Here is a 20,690-nt window from a genome sequence, read left to right on the forward strand (position 1 = left end):
TAATTTATTCAGCACCCCTCATCATGGCCTGCTATGTAAAGTCTAAATATAAAGAATGTTCTTTTGTAAATTATTACTTCCAGATACTCAAAACTACTCATAATACATTTCATTTCTGACAAGACCTTAGTAAATTTTAATTAAACATTAAACAGGTCTTGTAAAAACAAATATTCATAAATTCCAAAGACTCCAAAATACTACTCAGCACACAGCATTTTTAATGAGAGTTCCCTCAACTCTACATCACCCCTTCATCCTCCAGCAAAGGGGGGACTGAGAACCTCTTTTCTAACATTGAGCCTTAACTTGTGACCTCTGTCTTTTCCTCCAGCAAAGGGGGGACTGAGAACCTCTTTTCTAACATTGAGCCTTAACTTGTGACCTCTGTCTTTATGTTGCTACTTGTACCATCACAAGGAGTGGGTCATGGTGATGGGTTCTGTTTAAGAAGTATGAAAGAACAAATGTAACAAAGCATGATGGGCGACGTAAGACAGCAGCTGAGGAAAGGAGCTAAAAACAAACTGATGTGCTTCAGCTCATCAACTCTAACAGGAGACTTCCTTCAGGACACTGAACAACAGAACAACACTGAACAACTTTAGAGGAATCACCTCTGAAGAGGGCACCATGCGACCAGATCTAAGGGTGCCGGAGCTACCAGCAAAAAAAAAAAAAAACTGAGCTAGGCACTGCTAGGGGATGTGGGGTGTATTACAGACCAATAACATCTCAAATCAATCCTTTTGTGACCGTAGTGATACCTGGAATTGAAAATACCTGGCTTCGCACATTAAGTTTGTCTTCACTCCTCAGCCATTAGCCTGAGGTGAGAATGCTTGACCTATCCACTCCCTGGGATGGAAGGAAAGTGATTCCACACCCCCAGCACATAAAACAAACTCCTTGATAAGCAGCACAGTGGCTGGATTAGCAGTTCAGTAGTTGTAGCTGCCATGTTACAAACTCAGAATGTCAACAACAATCACATTTTAGCACCTACCAGCAGGTGAGATAACTGAAGAATCAGTTAATGCAAAGCAGGGATTAACATGTGAATTAGAAGGAAGTTAAGACAAGAGTGGAGACGAACCCTTAAAAAGTGGGACAGCTCCATCTGTTTTCACTGAGGTTACATTTAAAAAGTACATCTGAAACTCCAGCCACGCAAGGCTTGAGTTACATAAATGGTCATCTTGATGGCAAAGATCCACTGAAATACAGAACATTTAAAAAGACCCATGTTTATAAACACCATTCCAAAACTTCTGTGGGATATGTGCAAGTACGGGAAAAGAATTTAAGCAACTAAACTGAAGCTAAAAGACTAACAAAACTAAACTGAAGAAGGGGAGGTTTAGATTTGCTAATAGGAAGAAATTCTTCCCTGTGAGGGTGGTGAGGCCCCGGCACAGGTTGCCCAGAGAAGCTGTAACTGCTCCATCCCTGGAACTGTTCAAGGTGAGGCTGGATGGGGCTTGGAGCAACCTGGGATAGTGGAAGGTGTCCCTGCCCACGGCAAGGGGTTGGAACCAGGTGAGCTTAAAGGTCCTTTCCATCACAAATCATTCTGTGATTCTCCGCAACTGTGAAGTTACTCAAGTGAAGCTTCAGATTATTGCAACAAAGAAATTATCAGCATAATCCAGTTAGGATAAAGAATTAGAATTAACAGGAGCAGGGCAGCTTCTACTGTCAGGTTTTGATTTTGCTAATAGTCTACTGAAGGAAAAGAAAAATATTTAAATTACATGACTGCAATAGAATCATAAATGACATGACAACTAAAACTTCTCATCCAGACCCAACAAGCACGAGTTTCACACAGAAATGGCATTTTCACACATCTATAGTAAGAAACTCAGAGCTCAAATTTTCATGCCTTCTTTCATGCTTTTTCCACACACCTTGTGATCCAGGCATGAGAGTCTTGTGTTTTTGCAATGCATAAAAGAATGGCTAAACTACTCTCACTCTTACAACAGTTAATTCAGTTCAGAAAATACAGAAATGCCATTTTCAATGTCAGCTCCAACATTTAGGTGAACTGAAATCCATGTTAAGATTTCTCTACAAACTAAAATCCAAAGTGAGACCAACTTTGCTATGGGATCATTTTCAATTAAAAAAAAAAAGTTAAATAACTTATAATTCTATTCCTTATAGTAGAAAACTAAAGACAAGAGATATTTTTTCCAAAACACCAAAATTATAAAGGAATTATGTGCAACTGGAAGTTTCAGGTTTTGCACCTTTTTAAAACCATAAATGAAATAATCATTACCAGTATTATCACAAAACAGATTACCATTACTGCTACATCCCCTGTAGTTAGGAAAAAGCACAATTTCCTGCTGCAGGTTGTTCAAGCAAAGTATTTTTGTTGTGTAACAACAATTTATCAAACTCCTGGAGGTCGAGGAGGAGTTTTCTTTTTTGTTTTGTTTTACATAAACACATTCCTCCAATTCAGCCACTGTCCAGCCTCCCTCTGCTTATGTTGCAGCATTTGCTAATTAAGTAATGGCAGTAAACACTAGTAAGGACAAGAACAGTGCTTGGAACAAAGGTCACTGTCTTGGCACTATCATTTCTGCTCCATCAGGCACTTTACAACAACCAAACACTTGGAAAAGGATCAGGTTCCAAAGACAAAACCCACCCCACTAATCCTAAAGAATAAACTACTCATATTAACAACTCAATAGGTCAAGTTTAATTATTTCCTTGTACACAACACGGATGGCTTCTTGATTATTCCACAGCAGAGCTCCTTTTCCAAAGGAGGAGGCCGCATATGGTTTTTCCCCAGCCATAACAACCACTGTGTCTTGAAAATACCAACTTTTAACATTCTTAATTAACATACACAACATGTTCTAGAAACAGGGGGTTTAAATTTCTTAATTACTTATTCCATATTTTTCCTTTAGAATACAAAATGTTTAATTTCACTATCAGTTAAGAGGTTTGATGACATCAATATACTTCACTAATCTGCCAATTATAATCAAGGCCTCAGAACAACATTCATTCCTAAATGCTTGTAAATGGAAAAGGTTCAGATGAACAAAGCTTTGAAAGTGGAGGAGAGAAAACACACTTGGAAACAAGAGCAAACTTTGACATGGACCATTCTTCCAAAGAGGGAACATTTCTGCGACAGCAAATTACTTGGAGAAGTCTTTAGCTGGTGATTAAAGAGCCACTCAAACCTGAACCATGCTGTTTCTCGAGAGAGCTCTGGAAAGTTCATCTAATTCTGGAAGAGATGGGGCAATCTTATCTTTTGGTACTAAAAGACAACTGGCATCAAGAACACAGTGTTTTTTGCAGGAGCTGTTATTACTTAGTCTTTTTGGTTACCCACCTTGGCACCCAACAAGATCGTGACCACGGACGTCCTATCCCAGGGCCAGGTTTGCTTCCTGGAAAGGTCCAACCCAAGAAGCCCATTTCAGTGCTTCTGCTTTCCAACCATCACAGCAGCTTCCCCAACCAAAAGCACATCCCTAAACACTACATCCTCTTGATGTCACATGTGGCAAGATACATAAGAAAATTGGCAAATACTGACTAAGGTATAGCACATTATACATGCTTTAGTACTTTAAGCAGAGTGGAGAAAATAATCCAATTAAAAATTTAAATTAACACTGAAAGTGTAAGAAAACATGAAACTAATGTAAATTAAGCTCTACTTACAATTTAAAAATTGTCAAAGGACATACTACCACTGATGTACCATTAAAGCTTTAACTTATCAAACAATTTAATTGGCATTGTCAACAATGTGTGATTTAAATAAGTCTTAAATTTAATATAATTCTATAGCTTCCCACTGCTGGAAGCCTAGAAAAAGTCAGTAGTATAAAATTGCATTACAATTTTTTTTATTTATAATTTTATTGTATGCTCTCATCACTTAATATTCATCTATTTCATCTGCATCATTAATTTTCACACACTCACTCAACGGTCTGCAACACTGTCATGAAAAAAATGGCTTCCAGATATCAAAGGAAGCTTTGTTTATCCTTCATTTATGGATGCCTCATCTGCAAGAAACCTTGTTTTCCTCCTGATTCACTGCTACTCAATTAAAAATGCTTAAGGAGGTGTATCATCTGAGAAAAGAATGTAAGTTAAACTGGCATGATACCCCATACCAACAACTGTGCTCAGGCCATGGATCAGACTGGAGCTACTGAAATGTAGAAGCCCAGGACCACAGATAACAGGATCAGGTCAGGCTGGACAGGGCTTGGAGAAACCTGGTCTAGTGAAGTGCACCTGCCCATGGCAGGCAGCTGGAACTGGATGAGCTTTAAGGTCCCTTCCAAACCAAACCAGTCTGTGATTCTGTGACAGTCCTTGGTTCATCTGTCCCTCTTCCACTGTATGATTTGCTCATCTCTCTGCAACTGCAGAGCACCTTAGAAGTGCAGGCACCTGAGTATGTGCCTGATTGATACAGGGATACAGGGAATGGAATAAAATTAATCACAGGAGGGAGCCTTCTGTATCGGAGAATACTCCCATTTTCACACTCATGCTCACTCCCCAAAACAGGAAGGTCTTAAAACTTCTTTAAGGTACTGGACCTTTTATAACAAACCTTACTTTTATAAGGCAAACTATTTAGAAATGCCTCCAACATAACGTATTTTGAATGTAGTTCTTGAAACAGGATGTGCACAAACACAGCTTTCTGAAAAGAGATGTTTTGAAAATTCTCATATCCAGCTGTTCTGCAACCTGAGTATTTGGTGATAAAACACACCTGGAACGACAAGACTGACGAATTTAAGCAATAGCTATCACATTTTACTCAAACATTTCCTGATATCAATATGCTCAAGTTATTCAATACTGATAGCGCCTCATTCTGCATTACTCAGAATATCGTACATACATTAAAGGTAAAAACACAGCCTGTCCTGAAGAGCTTTCAGCCTACAAACAGATGGAGGCTGAGACTGAATGTCTTATTATTTAACACTAATTAGCAGGCATCTTCAAATTTACAATATTCTACTACATCCTGAAACAATGTTTTCAGATATTTCAGACGTCAAAGCCATCAATGGCAGGATGTCAAGCACTTTACGTTCTGTTCTGTATTTTCCAGGAACTATAAAATCATAACATTATCCTGCCTGTATAAATTGGTGTCAATAATGTACAGTTATCTGTGACTGTCAATAAAGCTACCTGCAGGAGTTTTACCTGCAGTAATACTCAGTACTGTATTACATGTAGAACAGGGCCAGGGTGCTGATATACCAGTTTATCAAGATAACAAGCAAAGGGTTTGCAGATACTTTGTTTTTATGAATATACTTGTCTCTCAAACTGCCTGTCTGCCTGTCAGGCTGCTTTTAGGTACATAAAGATGAAGATAAATTGTACTCGCCACTGCAAAGTGAATCCCATGACCCCACTCATCCAGTAACCTGGATGCATTTCTTCAATGCAAAAAGATTTTGTATGGAAGGGCACAACTGGGCCTGGAAGAGACAAGATGTGTAAGGAACAGACACGTTGTTAGGTTGTTTTTTTAACAGATGAAAACGTGTTTTTGTGCAAGTCAGGGAGGCCTACATGGGCATATAGTAACAGGATAAGGGGGAATGGCTCTAAGCTGACCTAAGTAGATTTAGAGGAGATATTGGGAAGAAATTGTTTACTATAAGGGTGGGTAGGCCCTGGCACAGGTTGCCAGAGAAGCTGTGGCTGCCCCACCCCGGAATGCATTCAAGGCCAGGTTGAGTAGGGCTTGGAGCAACCTGAGATAGTGGAAGGTGTCCCTGCCCATGACAGGCGGTTGGAATTAGATAAGCTGTAAGGTCCCTTCCAACCAAAACCATTCTGTCATTCTATGAAAAGCATTTCATTTTTCCACTCCTTGCAGAGTGCCTCTTCTGCAGAACAGCTATTCCAGCAAACCCCTGGACATCTAGTGCAAAGTTGCTGTTGGTCAGATCCAAGATAAAATCCATTCCATTACCTATGAATGTACCACACTAATATATTAACGGCTGGAATAACCATTAAACACAAATCTAAACATGTAATTTTATACTTAAATTTCTTTGTCATTGATTGGGAAGTAACACTGAGGGAAAACCTGTGAAGTTGCATAACAAGCAGTAATAGTCGTGGTGACTGTGGATAGAAAAGTCAAGATCTGCCCTTCCTGCACTGCAGTCAAACACAGGAGTATACTCAACATCAAAATCCTCATGGGAATAACCTGTTTTTCTCGGCATCTCCATGGAGGTCTCAATTTCACTAGATTTGTCTCAGCCCAACCATGATCTGAAGAATGGGGGTGGTGGGGAGTTGCCTGAGGCTACAGGTACATCAGGAGCCCTCAGCAGCTGTTGAGCAGCCCCAAATGCCTTTATCTGTGAAACAGAGCAAGGAGATGGGGAAAAAAGGTCCATCAGCACAGACCAAAAGTTTCAGCAAATGCAAGTGGCAGAGTTTACGTGACATCATATGCTGTGCAAGTCCTGAGCTCTTCAAAGTAACTTCATTAGAAAAATATTATAATACTTAACTCCATCAGGAAATGGTTTAAAGGAAACCAGATACCACAAGATATATGGCTGAATGCAAAATACCTATTTCAATTAATGCTCAGTCATCAAAATCCATTTCTGCATTAGCTCTTAATAACAACATTTAGCAGGTTTCTCTCTTAAGCCTGCTGAAGTTTTAATTGGAAATTATTTCAGAGGCTGTGTAATGCTACTCAATCTACCAGCTGCAAGCTCAAGATCTCTGTATTAATTACTTTATATTCTGAACGTGATGACCCTTTGGGGAAGCCTGTGTCTCACTTACTGCGCAGCTTTCCAGCTATTCCAGATCATGGGATTGCAAAGTCTCAGTAAAATTGTATTTTAGTTATAAACAAACCATACATAACCCTCTCCTTCTAATTTCATTTCTCTTGCACTTTAGTTTAGCCAACAAAAAATTCTTTCTGTGGCACAATCAGCATCAGTTGCGGTCCATAAAACTTCTAAAGGGTAGACTCTGTAAGGAACCATGAACCGACCAAAATGGAATTACTGGTGTGGGGGAAACATGGACAAGATTTTTTGGCCATATAGTTGTGACAGGCCTGAAGAGAGTCTTTCTTCATTTTCTAACTTTCTTAGATTAGTCTATGTCAGAAAAGATGCACCGTGTCCTCTTAGTCTGCAGCATGTTCCCAGCCCTTACGCAACATCAGCACGCCCAATACAAGTTGCTGCACTTAAGGAGACCAGGACACAGCTTCTCACTAGTGTGCTGCCTCTTCTCATCCACATGCCCTTTTCCCTCAGAGTACTTTCATACCAGCACTAGCACTGCCAGAAGAATTTAAATCTGAACAACTCTATCTGAATTAATTAGTTTTACAAACACATTTACTGACAGCATTCCCAAGTTGTTGGTTCACTTAGTGGCTGTCAGGCAATGCTACAAGTTACAGCCATCACTTAACAGAAACACCCAGGGAAAACATCACCTCATCCACAGCCACCAATGCACTGCTTTTATCCTGTGCTGAGGGATAAATCTCTCAGACTTGATAAGCACAGGGATGTAAGCCTGAAGCTCTCTTTAAAAGAGCAGAGAAAATAATCCACAACAGTTAGTTGGGAAGAGCTTTCTAGTGTGAAGCAAAAATACACTCAGGAGTATTGTATTGTGACTGCAAGATTTACAGTCACACAGTAAGAAACTTAAATCCCAATTATGGCAACAATTATCACAATTCAGAACCTTATTGGCAACTGCCAGTTTGTCAGAAGTTAAGTTTACTGTATGGCAGCAGTGAACTGTCATACATGGATCCAGACCATGGGAGCTGAGGGAGGAAAAGCACTATCCAAACTCCAGACATAGGGACTGGATGGACATGAGAAAGAGGAAGAGTAGAGGTTGAGAAGCACTGGGACAGAGCTTGGATACAGCAGGCACAGTCTGAACAGAAAGCAGTATTCAAGTTACACTTGGAAAGGAAGGATCAGGGGAGAAAAAGACCAGTACTCCTTGCACTGGCTGAAGCTGGCAGTACAGGAGCTCTGAGCCACAAATATACTTTTGCAGTGAATGGTACAAATTCACAAGTATTTGCAGAAAGCAGCACTACAAGCTTCAGAAGGAAAACTAATCTGACTTTAGATGGTACATTTGAGGTATAAATATGTTTGAGAACAAAGTTACATACATCAAAATTTAAATTATGGCATTTTGTTAATCTTTAAATTCTTCAAATTGAAAATCTTTAATCTCACATTCTTATTTTCCAACACTGACAGTCCTGTAAAAGCACAGTATTTTCTGTGCTTCTGCCACTTCACAGAGAATAGATGCAAACACTATTAACAGTCACAGTAAGTTGCAAAATATAGCAAAATACTGTTACTCACAAATACTAATACAAAACAAGCTAAAATAATTTCAACCCAAGCTGTTGTTCATAATGCAAAACTGCAGTTCCTCTTTCATTATGACCATTTTCTTGATCTAAGCATTTGTGTCTTCTCCTTTTACTGAAGAAAAGAGAAATGGCTTATTGAGTCATTGACGCACCTACAACTCTCATGATAAGATACCACACAACCATGAGGCCATTTTAAATAAAGTAATTGTTTTTAGCCAAGAAATGCGCTACATGAATAGAACAATGATTCAAATTTTCTCCATTTGAGAGATTTTGGAAAGGCTGGGAAAAGAGAAGTGTTTGTTGTAGTAGACTACATCTTGAATGTTTCAAGACTTTGTGTTTTTCCCTTGGAGGTTCAATTCTCACAGCTGTAGGAGGCTGTCAGCCACATAATTGGCTTCAAAAGCTCCAGGCCCTTGATATATCTCCTATGGCTAATCTTGCTGTGAGTAATCTCCTTCAAATATCCTGTTCACATGAATTATCTTCATTAACAAACAAGGTTAAAACACAAAACCTCTTTAACTTGCTGACATGATTTTCCTTCCACAAATCCGTCAATCTTGTTCTTTTATTCCAGCCATTGCTTTCATGTTAGAAGCAAATTCTTCTCCTCCTATGCCAAATCTATTGACAAATCCATTCTCCAGGCAATAGGGTACTCAAGATTATGCCGTCTTTGTACCTGGTATTACTGACTGACCTGTCTCTTACCTTAAAAATCTTGCAGGGCTTGTCTCATCATGAGCATCAGTGCCGGAATATTGAATAGATTTATTGTACCTGGATGCAAGTTTTACTCCTCCAATTTTTAAACCAATTTCTGAATTACAACTTGTATTCAAGTTCATCAAGCCAATTAAAAAAAGCCCTTTTCAAGCACAGTGAGGCCCAGTTTCCTCCCTTACTCATTTCAAATACTGAGACAAAGTTAATAAAGCAGTAATTGCCCACCTCCTTATGTTTTCAAGGGGTTAAGCCTCTTTCAGGCTGGATTCCACAGAATATTTTATTTCAAAGAGTTCTGCAGAAAAAAAATAAGGTTTCCCGTAGTTCTGATAGATAGCGGATGACAGGACATGCCAAAAAGCAGGATAGCATCTTCTCCAGGTTAAGTTTACAGTTGTCTACTACAGTCTCCTCCTATCCATCAAGGTAATCACGAGGCAGACGACAGAAAAAAGACAAGCATTTTGAGGATGTACCAGGAAACAGTTATTAAACCATCACCACCTTCCAGTGGTAACAATTATTTATGGAGACTGCAAGGATCTCACTAACAATCAATTGTAACAGCAGCTTCTTATATAATTGTTAAACAAAAGTTGCTGGGCAGTTAGTTTCTAGTGCAATGCTCAATTTTGAAAAACAAATGCTACATAAAACAAATTGAAACTAGCAACTTTACAAGAAAAAGGGGCCTTAAACCCCACTACTGCCCAGAAAAAAGCTTCCTCTAATTGAGAAACACTGATATCCTGCTTTTACAAAGCAAACTATTTTATAAAAACTGTTCCAGTATTCTGAAAAAAACCCCTAAAATGTACAGAAGTCCTTTAAAGACAAAGCGTTTGTCAAATATTCCAGAGGACAAATATGAAGCTGAAATTAGCAACCTGACAAAGAGGTAACTGGGGAGTGGGGGGTGTTATGAAGTACACAAGGACTGAATTTCAAACTAGAATCTGCTAACTATGATCTGTTTTACAAAATGCCTCCACCTACCCAGTTCTTCCAGAATAACAATTATTCAAACTTTGCGTTTGACCTTTTCAGAGTTCTAGAAGGTCTCCAGATTAAAGCCTAACTCCTCATCTTTGGTAGTTACCACCTTCCTCCCATTAAGGATTCTATTTTGGTCCTCTTTCATTTACCTGCCAGCAAACTCAATGCCATCATTAGTCTCCTGCATCACTCCTGTGCAGAACACACCTGTCTCTAACCTCACCCACATCTGCTCACACATTGATATATTTATACCATATTCAACAGGACAAACAGGTAAGATTTATCTGATGCCATGTCTGGGCAGCACTAAGCCTATCAGAAACCCAGGTGGCGGAGAAGTGTTTCCATTCCCTTCAGCAGCCTCAGAATACCTCAAAAACGTGGTTTTCATTTCATTCCCTACTCTTGTCCACTACTTTCCTGCTATGAAAAAAAACAAAAAAGGACAGATAAAGCAGTATCCCACACAGCATACTCTCCCATAAAGTTTATTTCATGAACATATTACAGGTCTAGGATCATATTCTCATGAGCCAGAGAGAACATGGCAACAAGTTCTTATCTTTGTTTCCTGTGATAGAGGATAGCTCTGTAATACCTGAGGCAATGAAAATGAAGGCAATATTGTGCTGTCTTACAGATGTGTAGTTAAGCCTCCTTTCAGAATGACTCACATAATCCGGAATTTGGTTGGGGACAAAGAATAACGAGTGACATTATGTATTATTTCAAATGTAATTAAAATGCTGCTAATTACAATTATGAAAGACTACTACTAACTTATCCAAGGCACTATTTCATTTGAAATCAGCCTGTGTCTGGTGACTGCAGCTCCCCCAACTAGAAATGTGAGAGGTAAGGTATTCAGACCATGGAAAGTAACTGAAGTTTATCCCACTCTACTGAAGAAAAAATAAAAATCATTATATTTAATGCATGAACACGAATGTATTTCAAATGAAACGGAGTGAGCTGAACACCCTAGGTACCCATCAGGAGTGCATTCTTCTCCTTTCTACATGATCTCACCACCTAAGGAGACAGAACACCCCAGGAACCACCCCTTGTAAGCTGTAATCTGCCAGCAGCTCCATCCTTTCACCATCTAACAGCTATTTTACTGCATTATCCATAATAAATCTAGCTGTAATCTTGTGAATTAACTATAAGAAATCTACTTTGCTTTTTTTTTTAAGGCACAAGAAACCTTACAAGCAATGGTGCTTGTAAGTGACTTACCGCAAGTTTCACAAAACCATGATTTTAGAGAGTTTTTATGCAAACAACAGTGTGCCATGTCCTCACTTCTGGTACTCCTGAACTTATCATTGACTCATCATAATATGATTTTGGTTGGAAAGGACCTTAAAGCACATCTTGTTCCACCCCCCTGCCGTAGGCAAGGAGACCTTCCACTAGACAGGGCCACTACAACACCCGTCCAAACTGGCTTTGAACACTTCCAGGGATGGGGCAGCCACAGCTTCTCTGGACAACTTTACTCGAGGACCTTCAGTCACTCAAGGAGCATTAAGTGTTTAATATCCAGCCTACAGTTTAATGAGTTGAAAAATTCAGTCCTACATGTTCTTACTAGTACTTACCAAGAAATTCAAGTATATGGAAATGTGTGTAAGCTGGAGTTGGCATTAAGTCTATCCACTCACGGTCAGCTCATGCTGAGTCAAATGAAACACAGTGAAATACACCTCTGAGTGATGTACAAGATCAAGCAGAGTATTACTCTGGGTACTCAGGGTATTACTTGCCCAAGTTCAGCTCAAGTCTAATAACGTGCTTCAGCGAAAGCATGTCAGTGTTCACTGTGCCTCAACCTCTAGACACAGACAGGCTCCCGGCATAAGCTGCCCACAGCTGATGCTGCTGGCCCCTTCTTGCTTCACATAAAAATCGTATGTGCCATTAAATACAGCCTCCAACGAAATGGCAGAAGCTATGTGATCTGCAGTCGTATTTTTGCAACAGGGAACTCTATCCAGGACAGTCACACAGTACAAATTATTCAAAGAGACCCCAAGGTAATAAGCTGACGACAAATTCTCTTATAAACTTAAAAAGCCAAACTAGATTTGAGTGCAGTATTTCACAAAGAAATTTCAACATGCAGGAAAAGTCTGAGAAAATTTAACTTGAATTAGCTGAACATTTCTTTCACTATCAAGCTCTAGAAAAACAAAATTATGAAATTATTTTTAAATTCTTTAAAAATTACAGTAACACAAATACATAGAAAGCATTTTTTAAAAAAAAAAAAAAACTTGCCTTAAATAACAACAATAACTCAAAAATTTTACATACCTGCATGGTGGCAAAAACATTGAATCCTTCATGAGCACAGATCCAGAAAGCAGGATATACCAGCATCTTGCAATAGTTTCTGAGCTGTAAGAAAAGAAATCACTGATATGTACTTCTCCTTACAGCACCTGAGAAATATGTTATCCAAAATATTATTGCAGTAAAATAACGATATACCATTCTACCAGTTTGATATGTAAGAACCTGGGAACTTTAACTGGACAAGGATTATTTTTTTAAAACATCTACATAAAGAATGTTTCTTATACTTTACGTTTTGACATTTAAGTCAGCTTAAAAATTTACTTTATTAAAATGAAATTTTTAGTGAAAAAATTTTATTCCAGTGAAAGTATACACAAGAGCTATAACTACAGGACAGCACACAACCCCCCCACACAGATACTGACCTGCTACTGGAGCAGGTGTGTGTCACACCCACCCACCACACCAACTAGCAGGTGGAATCTTATTTAGACTCAGGTGTGCTGGAAGCTGTGCCTTATACAGAAAGCTAGGGGATAAATATGCCATAAGCAATACTAAAATATGAGGAAAATAAAGGTATATTTGCCTCCCAGCAAGAACCTAGAGAACTGTAAGATAAAATACTAAATTTTGCAATGTAAAGAGATGGTGTTTGAGCTCCATCCCTCTCCAGTACAGGCTGCTTCGACAAGCAGCCGTGCAGGCAGTGCCAGCTTCAGGGATACAGTGCCACCTACTGAGTGTCACCAGGGCTCCCACGGCTGCAGAGGGGACACTGCCTGCCTTTCAGTAACACCTCGTGTTACTGACACACACACACACACCCCCCTGCCCCCACTCTGCTGTCCCTGGGAGCTGGGCTGAAAAGTCATGGGCACCTCTCAAACATGAACACTGCACTACTGCTACAACCACCTCTGCCAAAGCTTTTAACCAATTATTGACAGAGACTGAAAAGCAAATTACATATTACAAAATACAAAACATTGAGTTTGCTCACATTTCTGCTGAACAACTCCAACAAGTGCTATGTACTCACCAAAAGAGAACTTGGTTGCCCTTGTACCTCTCATAGCGGGCACTTGACGACATTATTCTGAAGGAAGAGGAAGAGAAGTTTAATTTCAATTTTAATCCCCAAAGATCATAAGCCATTCATTACCACATTTCAGTAAAATCACTTTCAGGCTCTAAGACCTCAAATTCAACTATTTTTTTTTTGTTCTAAACAAAGTATGTGCTTAACCAGAAAATTCAAATTATTACGGTGTTCCTCATTATCCAAACAGGTAACATACAGCATGTTCTCTAAATGTTTAAATCACTCCCACACATTGGAATTACCCATAGCAACAGAACTGAAGGAACTAAAATACTTCCAAAGCGGTTTTTATGTTTTGTTGGCCTTCCATTTTATGGATTCTGAGATCATCTGAATGTCTGAAGCATTAAAAAGCTTTTGTAATCTGGAGTTAAGACAGGGCACTGTCTACACAGTCTTTTGTAGGCAAATGGTAGTAAGCTCGGCCTTCCTTCTTAGAAGAGCTAATTCGTTTAGAATCTATGCCACATTATTTGCAGTGACTTAACTCAGCAATGGATTAGGCCAATGCTCTGCCACCTCAAAGTGCAGGCAAACAAAAGCTCTGCTTATCTCCACAAAAAGTCATAGATGTAAGTGTGCTAAAAAACACTAACTGCAGAGTACTTCACCTTAGCTGATGTTCTCTGAAATGTGAGAGTATGTCCAGTCCATGAAGGAAAGAACAGATAGTATTCAAGTCCTAAAAAGAAAGAGAAAAAAAAAAATACAAACATAAGCAACCTCATTCACATCTAATCACTCAGTGTTACTTTTCAGATTCTGCAATAAATTACACAGAATTATACAAAGCCCAGATTAATAGATAGGTCAGGACACACACAGATTTGAAGAACCCTGTCTACACTTGAGCTGTGGAAATGAAAAGAGTGACGTCCAACTGATGCATAAACACTGACCTGAAAAAAAAAAGATTTATTAAATATATCTCTGAAAATATTATTTATGGGAATGGATACAGCAGCAAGCAACACGTGGAAGAAGATAAATAGAGCAGGCCTGTTCACCCAAGGTCAAAAATTGTTGAAACCTTCTCAGATCTCTTTAAAGAAGAAATTTTTTAAAAACCAGTGAAAACCTAAGCCACTCTACAGGGTGCAGAGAACCACCACAGTACCTTTTCATAGCAAAGGGGTTATGTTTAGAGAGGAAGAACTCTTTCATGTCCACCTCAGACCTAGCTGGCAGGCCCATTACAAACTACACCATTCTACTGCCTCTCTTGCTTGGCCCAGTCCATGTCTAGAGGGAACATCAAAAATTACTCTTTGGCAAAGATGAAAACAATAAAGCTTTAGAGGTCTCTCCCTCCTACTATCACTAGTCAGCACCACATCAGTGTCATCCACTAGCAACCACAGAAACAAAAATATTAAAACATGAAGATTATTTTGCTTTATAAACTGAACTTTACACAGAAGCTGTAATTAGGAGATACAGCTGTTTAAACTTCTCACCAGACAGAATCTTCTTCAGTCACAAAAATATCTGTGCTGATGGTGCAGACCACATGGCAGGGAACAGCTCACTAGGGCTATTCATCACTTAATTTACTGTCCTGAACAGGTGGGCTGTTAGAATCAAATACATGCACAACAAAATCATTATACATCATAGAGAAGTCTCTCCAGCTTGGCCTTGGAAAGCATGTTCTGAATTTTCAAGTGCTGCATTTATACAGTGTTTACAAAAGATAAATCAGTATGAATGCTGGCCTCAGAATTTACAATGGATTTACTTCAGAAAAGTTCTTTGGCTTCATAGTCCATGTTTAGCAATATAACAGATATAGACTGCTGTATCAAATGAAAGGTCAGATGTAATTGCAAACCATGTAAAACCAATAAAACTCTGAATTTTTTTTTAAATGCCATTACCAAATCCTATGAAAATTAAACAGAAGGCCTGAATTTGTAACACATTTATAAAGCACTCATTTCACACAGTCCAGTATCATTTTAATCCTCCAAGCTGCCACAAACATGATTTTATTAGTGAAATATCCAGGAGCACTAGCTATGGATCAGACTTCAAACACACCACAGCCTGTCAGAGGTGGGCACCTGGCAGCCAAAGGGTCATTTCAGGTATCCAACAGCTCCATTACTGAGCTTTCCCTGTTTCTGAGCAGGGAACGGCCTCAACTTCTCCACCTGAAAGCATCAGGCACAGAAATGCAGCAACTATATACTCAGAGCATACAGTAGCTTAGTAGTTAACAATATCTGACTCCCAGGCCAAAAGAAGAACTGTAAAAGTTGGGTAGCCAGGAGGGAATCATTATTGGGTATTAAAATTAAAGCTGAATTTTTTAAGTCTTCATAACTCATTATGTCTATGTAAGTTTTCCTGCATTTTCCAGTATTTTTTTACATAATTGGGACTAAGATGTAACGGAACATCTTGAACATGTTTTAGATAAACAGTTCTGTAGTTATGAGTTACAGAAAACTGTAAGCAGAACAAGAGCTTATGTTCCCATTTAATCACAAAGCTTTTAACTTCTGCATATGAAAAATGCACATCCTGACTTGTAAATTATTCTCTACAACTCCCCAGAATGCAGTCCCTTTGCAAGTTCACTTGGCCTGGACTGACTCCTGCACTCCACCTGCAGCACACGGGACTGCTGTACTGACCTACTGAAGGAGCTTGATGAACAAACAGTTGGTCAGTTAAAGAGATAAACATTTCCTTAAAGGGATACATATCTGGAAAGCATCCCCCAACTCCAACTTCATCTGTTGCGATGAGCAGCAGCAGAAGGAACAGCTGAGCAGAGCACAGCAAAGGGAAGGCAAAGGCTCCTATTCCCTCACCCAGCAGAAGGCATTTAACTTATACTGCCCACTATTACTGTTCTGACGTTGATAAATGTAATAAACTACATGATTAATGTAATTCCCTGCCCAGCCAGGTGACACATCAACAAGCTAAACACATTGGCTACTCACACAGCAGTTTCTGTAGGTGGTTTTAAATCAGGATCTGTAATGCTTTCCCTAAAAATACCTGACTTTTAAAGCCCCTCTCCTAGTCATGCAGAGCAGGTGATTTTGGGTGCCACTGAGAAAAGAGCTAGCTCAGCAATCTCCTGGGAAGGGCTGCAAGGTGCCTCTTTCTGCCAGTGCATCGAATGTACCCATCCAATGCGTCTTCCATGTCTTGGTGAAAAAAGCCTTTTTTACTTGTTTAAATAGATACAGCCAGGTAGAATTCCTCCTCTCCCTCACATGCCACTTCAGATTCTAACAAGAGAGGATAGAGTAACATGTGTTGTATATATCCCAGCTTGTCCCAATAAAATGAAAATTACTTATCAGTCATAGTTTGTGAAGTTTTCTTCAACATTTCCAATTCATTTCAGACAAAGTGCTTAAAATAGCACTGAAATAACATTTGACATGCTGTGTTTAGAGACTCATTCTGTATTTTTGCTGGCAAGGATCAATTAATCTGAGGCTGGCCAGAGATGGGCAGGGGCTGTGGCCACCTCGTGGACAGAGGCTTAAGTCCAGCTGCACCACACTCCCTAAAATCCTCCTCCAACAGAGCTGAAAGCATTTATGTCTCTAACTCAAGGTTTACAACAGCTTCTAATACAATTTTCAGTTTTATTTTTAAAAACAGATTTATGTCACCACAGCAGTTATAAACAGTGGACAAGCACATAACCTCAGTACAAAGGGTAGAGATAATTTTCATAGATACTTTCAGATACTCACTACAAAAAGTGATGCCAAAGGGCAACACTCAGCACCATATCAGCAGAACACAAAGCTTTTCCTGGAATTTTAGAGCCCCTTTCCATATCCTTCCTTATAGTCCCTTTACTTACTTCTTTCTGTCAAAATCCAACCGAGACACAATTATTGATGAAACACAATTTCTTCACATGCTGTAAACTGAAGAACAAGATCAGTATGATTTTATTTTGCAATCTTCTCTTCAGAGCTTTTCATCAGCTGAAACAATAGCTGAAACTGAACCACAGGATCTACCTGCAAATGCTATACCCACACAGATTCTTCACTCTTTGTCAAAAAGCAACCTTAACTAAGGTTATTTACGGAGAAAGTAACTCACATCATCTATCCACCTAGCTAAAACTGCAGCTCCAGTAACTCAAGGGAAGGTGGGAAACTGGGCAAAGAATAATCAAGCAGTTGTTAATCCTGTTAGAAAGGAGATTTTCTATACTATAGAGAGGAAATATGAACACTGCGACTGCAGTGATCCTGCACTAAGCTGCCTGGGACAGATCATTCTTTGCCTCCAGTTCTCACAGCAGATGTGTTTAAAAAAGCAGAGGACATCTGTGTCTTCAAATTCTTCCCATGACGGAATACACTCTAGAAAACAGCGTGTGCTTCAGCAGCAGTGCAGAAACCAAGGGATGGCTCTGCAGATGACGCCGTTATCACAAAAGCATGGCCACCAGCAGCCTCAGCTTCCTTCAGCACCAGTTTTTATCATCTCCAGCACACACATCCTTCCAGCAAAAAGCTTAACCAGCTGCTAAACCAAAGGTGGTATAAAACACAGAGATTTTAGTAACAATATCATATTATATAAATACATATTCTTTTATGGTAACATCCTCATCCCAATATAGTTTGAAGTGAGCCACCTGAATACCCAGACCACTTCTCATTTTCCCTGCCAGATGCTAACTCTCAGAGATCCCATAAGAGGGGAAAATAAAAGCAGCATCAACTGAAAGCTCACCACACAAAAGCAAAGCCACCAGCTAACTACCACCATCACTCATTTATCCCAAAACATTTCTTTGAAAGTAATTTGCTTCTACTTTTTTTTTGCAAGGGTGGTGAAAAATTAGTTTCTTAATTGTTAAGATGTTAACTTTTTAAAACAAAGAAGTAAGTACAGTCAGCCAGAAAAATCATCACAAGAATATAATCCAAACTCAGAGTGGCTGAGGAAGTGGTGATCACCCTTAATTTCATTATTGGCATCTTTTCAAAATATGACCAAGATCTGGATGCTTCTGAACAAGCACCACAGTGCAGCAACACCAACGATAAGCAAAATTTGCAAGCATGCATCATTTCATTTTGCTTCACCCTCTTCTCACCCAATCTCTGGCTTTTAATCCAATACGCAGCTTTACAAAGCTTGGAATTAAGGCTCCAGTGGAACAACAGTGGTCTCGAACATGGAGTTCAGAGCACAAAGTTTCCCAATCAACAACTCCAGCGAGCACAACTGTAATTCACATGAGCTGCATCCAGATGCTTTAAGTCTGCAACAAGGTCCAGGACAAATCCTCCTGCAGTGTTAAAAGCAGGTAAAAGCAGTGTGATGCTCTGAAATGAGGATGGAACGACTGCATCAAAAGCAACTTTGCCCCTCAAAAACACAAACCAAAAAACTGATACTTCACTTTATGTGACCCCATCCAGGTGTTCCAGTAACATATCATTATTATTATTATACACTGAACAGGAAATCTAGTCTATTTCTAAGGAAAATAAATTGTTCTGAAATGACCTCATAGTTGCAAATTCTGATTAATCTCACGTAGAGACAACCTCTCTTTGTAATCAGGTATTAGGGATGCTGAGGAAGCCATAAATCCCCACAGACTCCTTTCAGCACTGCCTGTCATGTTATGTCCTTCATGCCAGCAGGGAGAGTCAGCCCAGTTCCCAAACAGCTGCATCCAGCCCCAGTCAGCCAGCACCAGCCATGGGACAGCTGCTCACTGCAGCAGGGCCAGGACTCCGGGATGCTCTCAAATCCCAATGAGCCTGGGCTTCATAGATACCCAAGATCCACCCTGAACCTGAAACAAGGGATCTCAAAGAAAGCGGACTGGCAACTATTTTTCAGTCAGTCCAGAGTTTTCGACTGTCAGGGAACAAGAAAAGAGCAAAAACCTGCACCACAGCACCAGCACTTCAAAGCCGCATGTAAAACCAGCTGTGTCAGCAAGTTCCAGACAGATTGCTCTCACATGCAAACCTGTCCCAAAGAGCCACACAAAGCCTGTCTCTCAATCCACCCCAAACACATTAAATTCCTGTTGCAAGAACATATGCTTGGCTCACTCGAGGCTCCCCACACCCAGCCCACACAGGCTACCAAGCCACCCAGGATTCCTGGGGTCACACACAAGAACCTGCTTCTACAGAAGCACAAACGATGACCAATGGTATTTTGCATCCGTACCTTTTCCAAGCTAAGGCAGTTGGCAGGATGCATATTTTATATGTTTCAGGGCAAACAAAATATTAGTATTTTCTAAAGATCTGTTAGAGGTTCAGCCATATTACTGAGAACATACTTCAGAAGAAACAGACATACATTTCTGCCTTTGAAACAACAAACCATATGGCAACAGCTTCCTAAATTCCAGTGGCATTCAAAAAGACCATCAGGTACAAAATCCTCCAGGGGAGGAAGCTGCATGGTTGAAAGGTACCTTCCTGTTTGTATGCTGCTTAGCTGCTTCTCCCTCTTCAGTGCTGTGAGCAGAAACAAGGCTGGAAACGAACTCCAGCAGAATCAAGCACTCACTTGGTATCAGGACAAGGATTTTAATAGACTCTTGGACAATCTGAATTTCTCTGTATTAAAGTTATTTAAAGTGCCTAGTAACGCAAAAAGAGGTGATTCTTGGAGCACAGAGCATAAGTTGTGTAAGCTCTTAAGTGGGAGGCTCCCTCCAGCCCAATGCCTTAACTTGCTTCTCAGTGATTCAGCAGGCTCCTTATAGAGATTGAATGCAGCTTTTATTAGGGATCCTGTTAGGCTCAATAAAGACTTTGTCACCCTTGGGGGGATGTAGTAGAAGAGAGGAAATGTTACTCAGCACGGTTTATGGTCTTCATTGCTTCCCTTCCTGTTGCTTCATCGAAGGCTGGAATCTGCGCTGTTTCCTTTAGTCTCCGTTTAAGGCCAATTGTAAAAATAGTACGCCCAAATTCTTTCCTGATACTGTAATACCAGAAATAGAAATACAGAAACATGCTGTAGTTCTCTGATCCGTATTTTACACACTCAGATAACTACACAGCAAACGCACCAACTTTATGGATGCTGGTTCAAGAAGCCCACCCTACACACTGTCAGCTACCC

At 39.7% G+C, this 20,690-nt stretch overlaps 1 protein-coding gene across 11 annotated transcripts in view; it reads right to left on the reverse strand.

The window, feature by feature from the left end:
- RAPGEF6 (Rap guanine nucleotide exchange factor 6) overlaps positions 1 to 20,690 on the reverse strand; it is a 121,557-nt gene that overhangs the window by 82,350 nt on the left and 18,517 nt on the right. For all 11 annotated transcript variants that reach the window (XM_010413096.4, XM_010413092.4, XM_010413098.4 and 8 more), the window contains exons 2-4: positions 14,201 to 14,271; positions 13,527 to 13,583; positions 12,500 to 12,583 (exon numbers count right to left, since the gene is read on the reverse strand). In XM_010413096.4, coding sequence (XP_010411398.1) covers positions 12,500 to 12,583; positions 13,527 to 13,583; positions 14,201 to 14,271 — 212 coding nt within the window. The remainder of the gene's footprint in view (positions 1 to 12,499; positions 12,584 to 13,526; positions 13,584 to 14,200; positions 14,272 to 20,690) is intronic.

This window comes from Corvus cornix, chromosome 13, assembly GCF_000738735.6.
Source record: "Corvus cornix cornix isolate S_Up_H32 chromosome 13, ASM73873v5, whole genome shotgun sequence".
Classification (NCBI taxonomy): domain Eukaryota; kingdom Metazoa; phylum Chordata; class Aves; order Passeriformes; family Corvidae; genus Corvus; species Corvus cornix.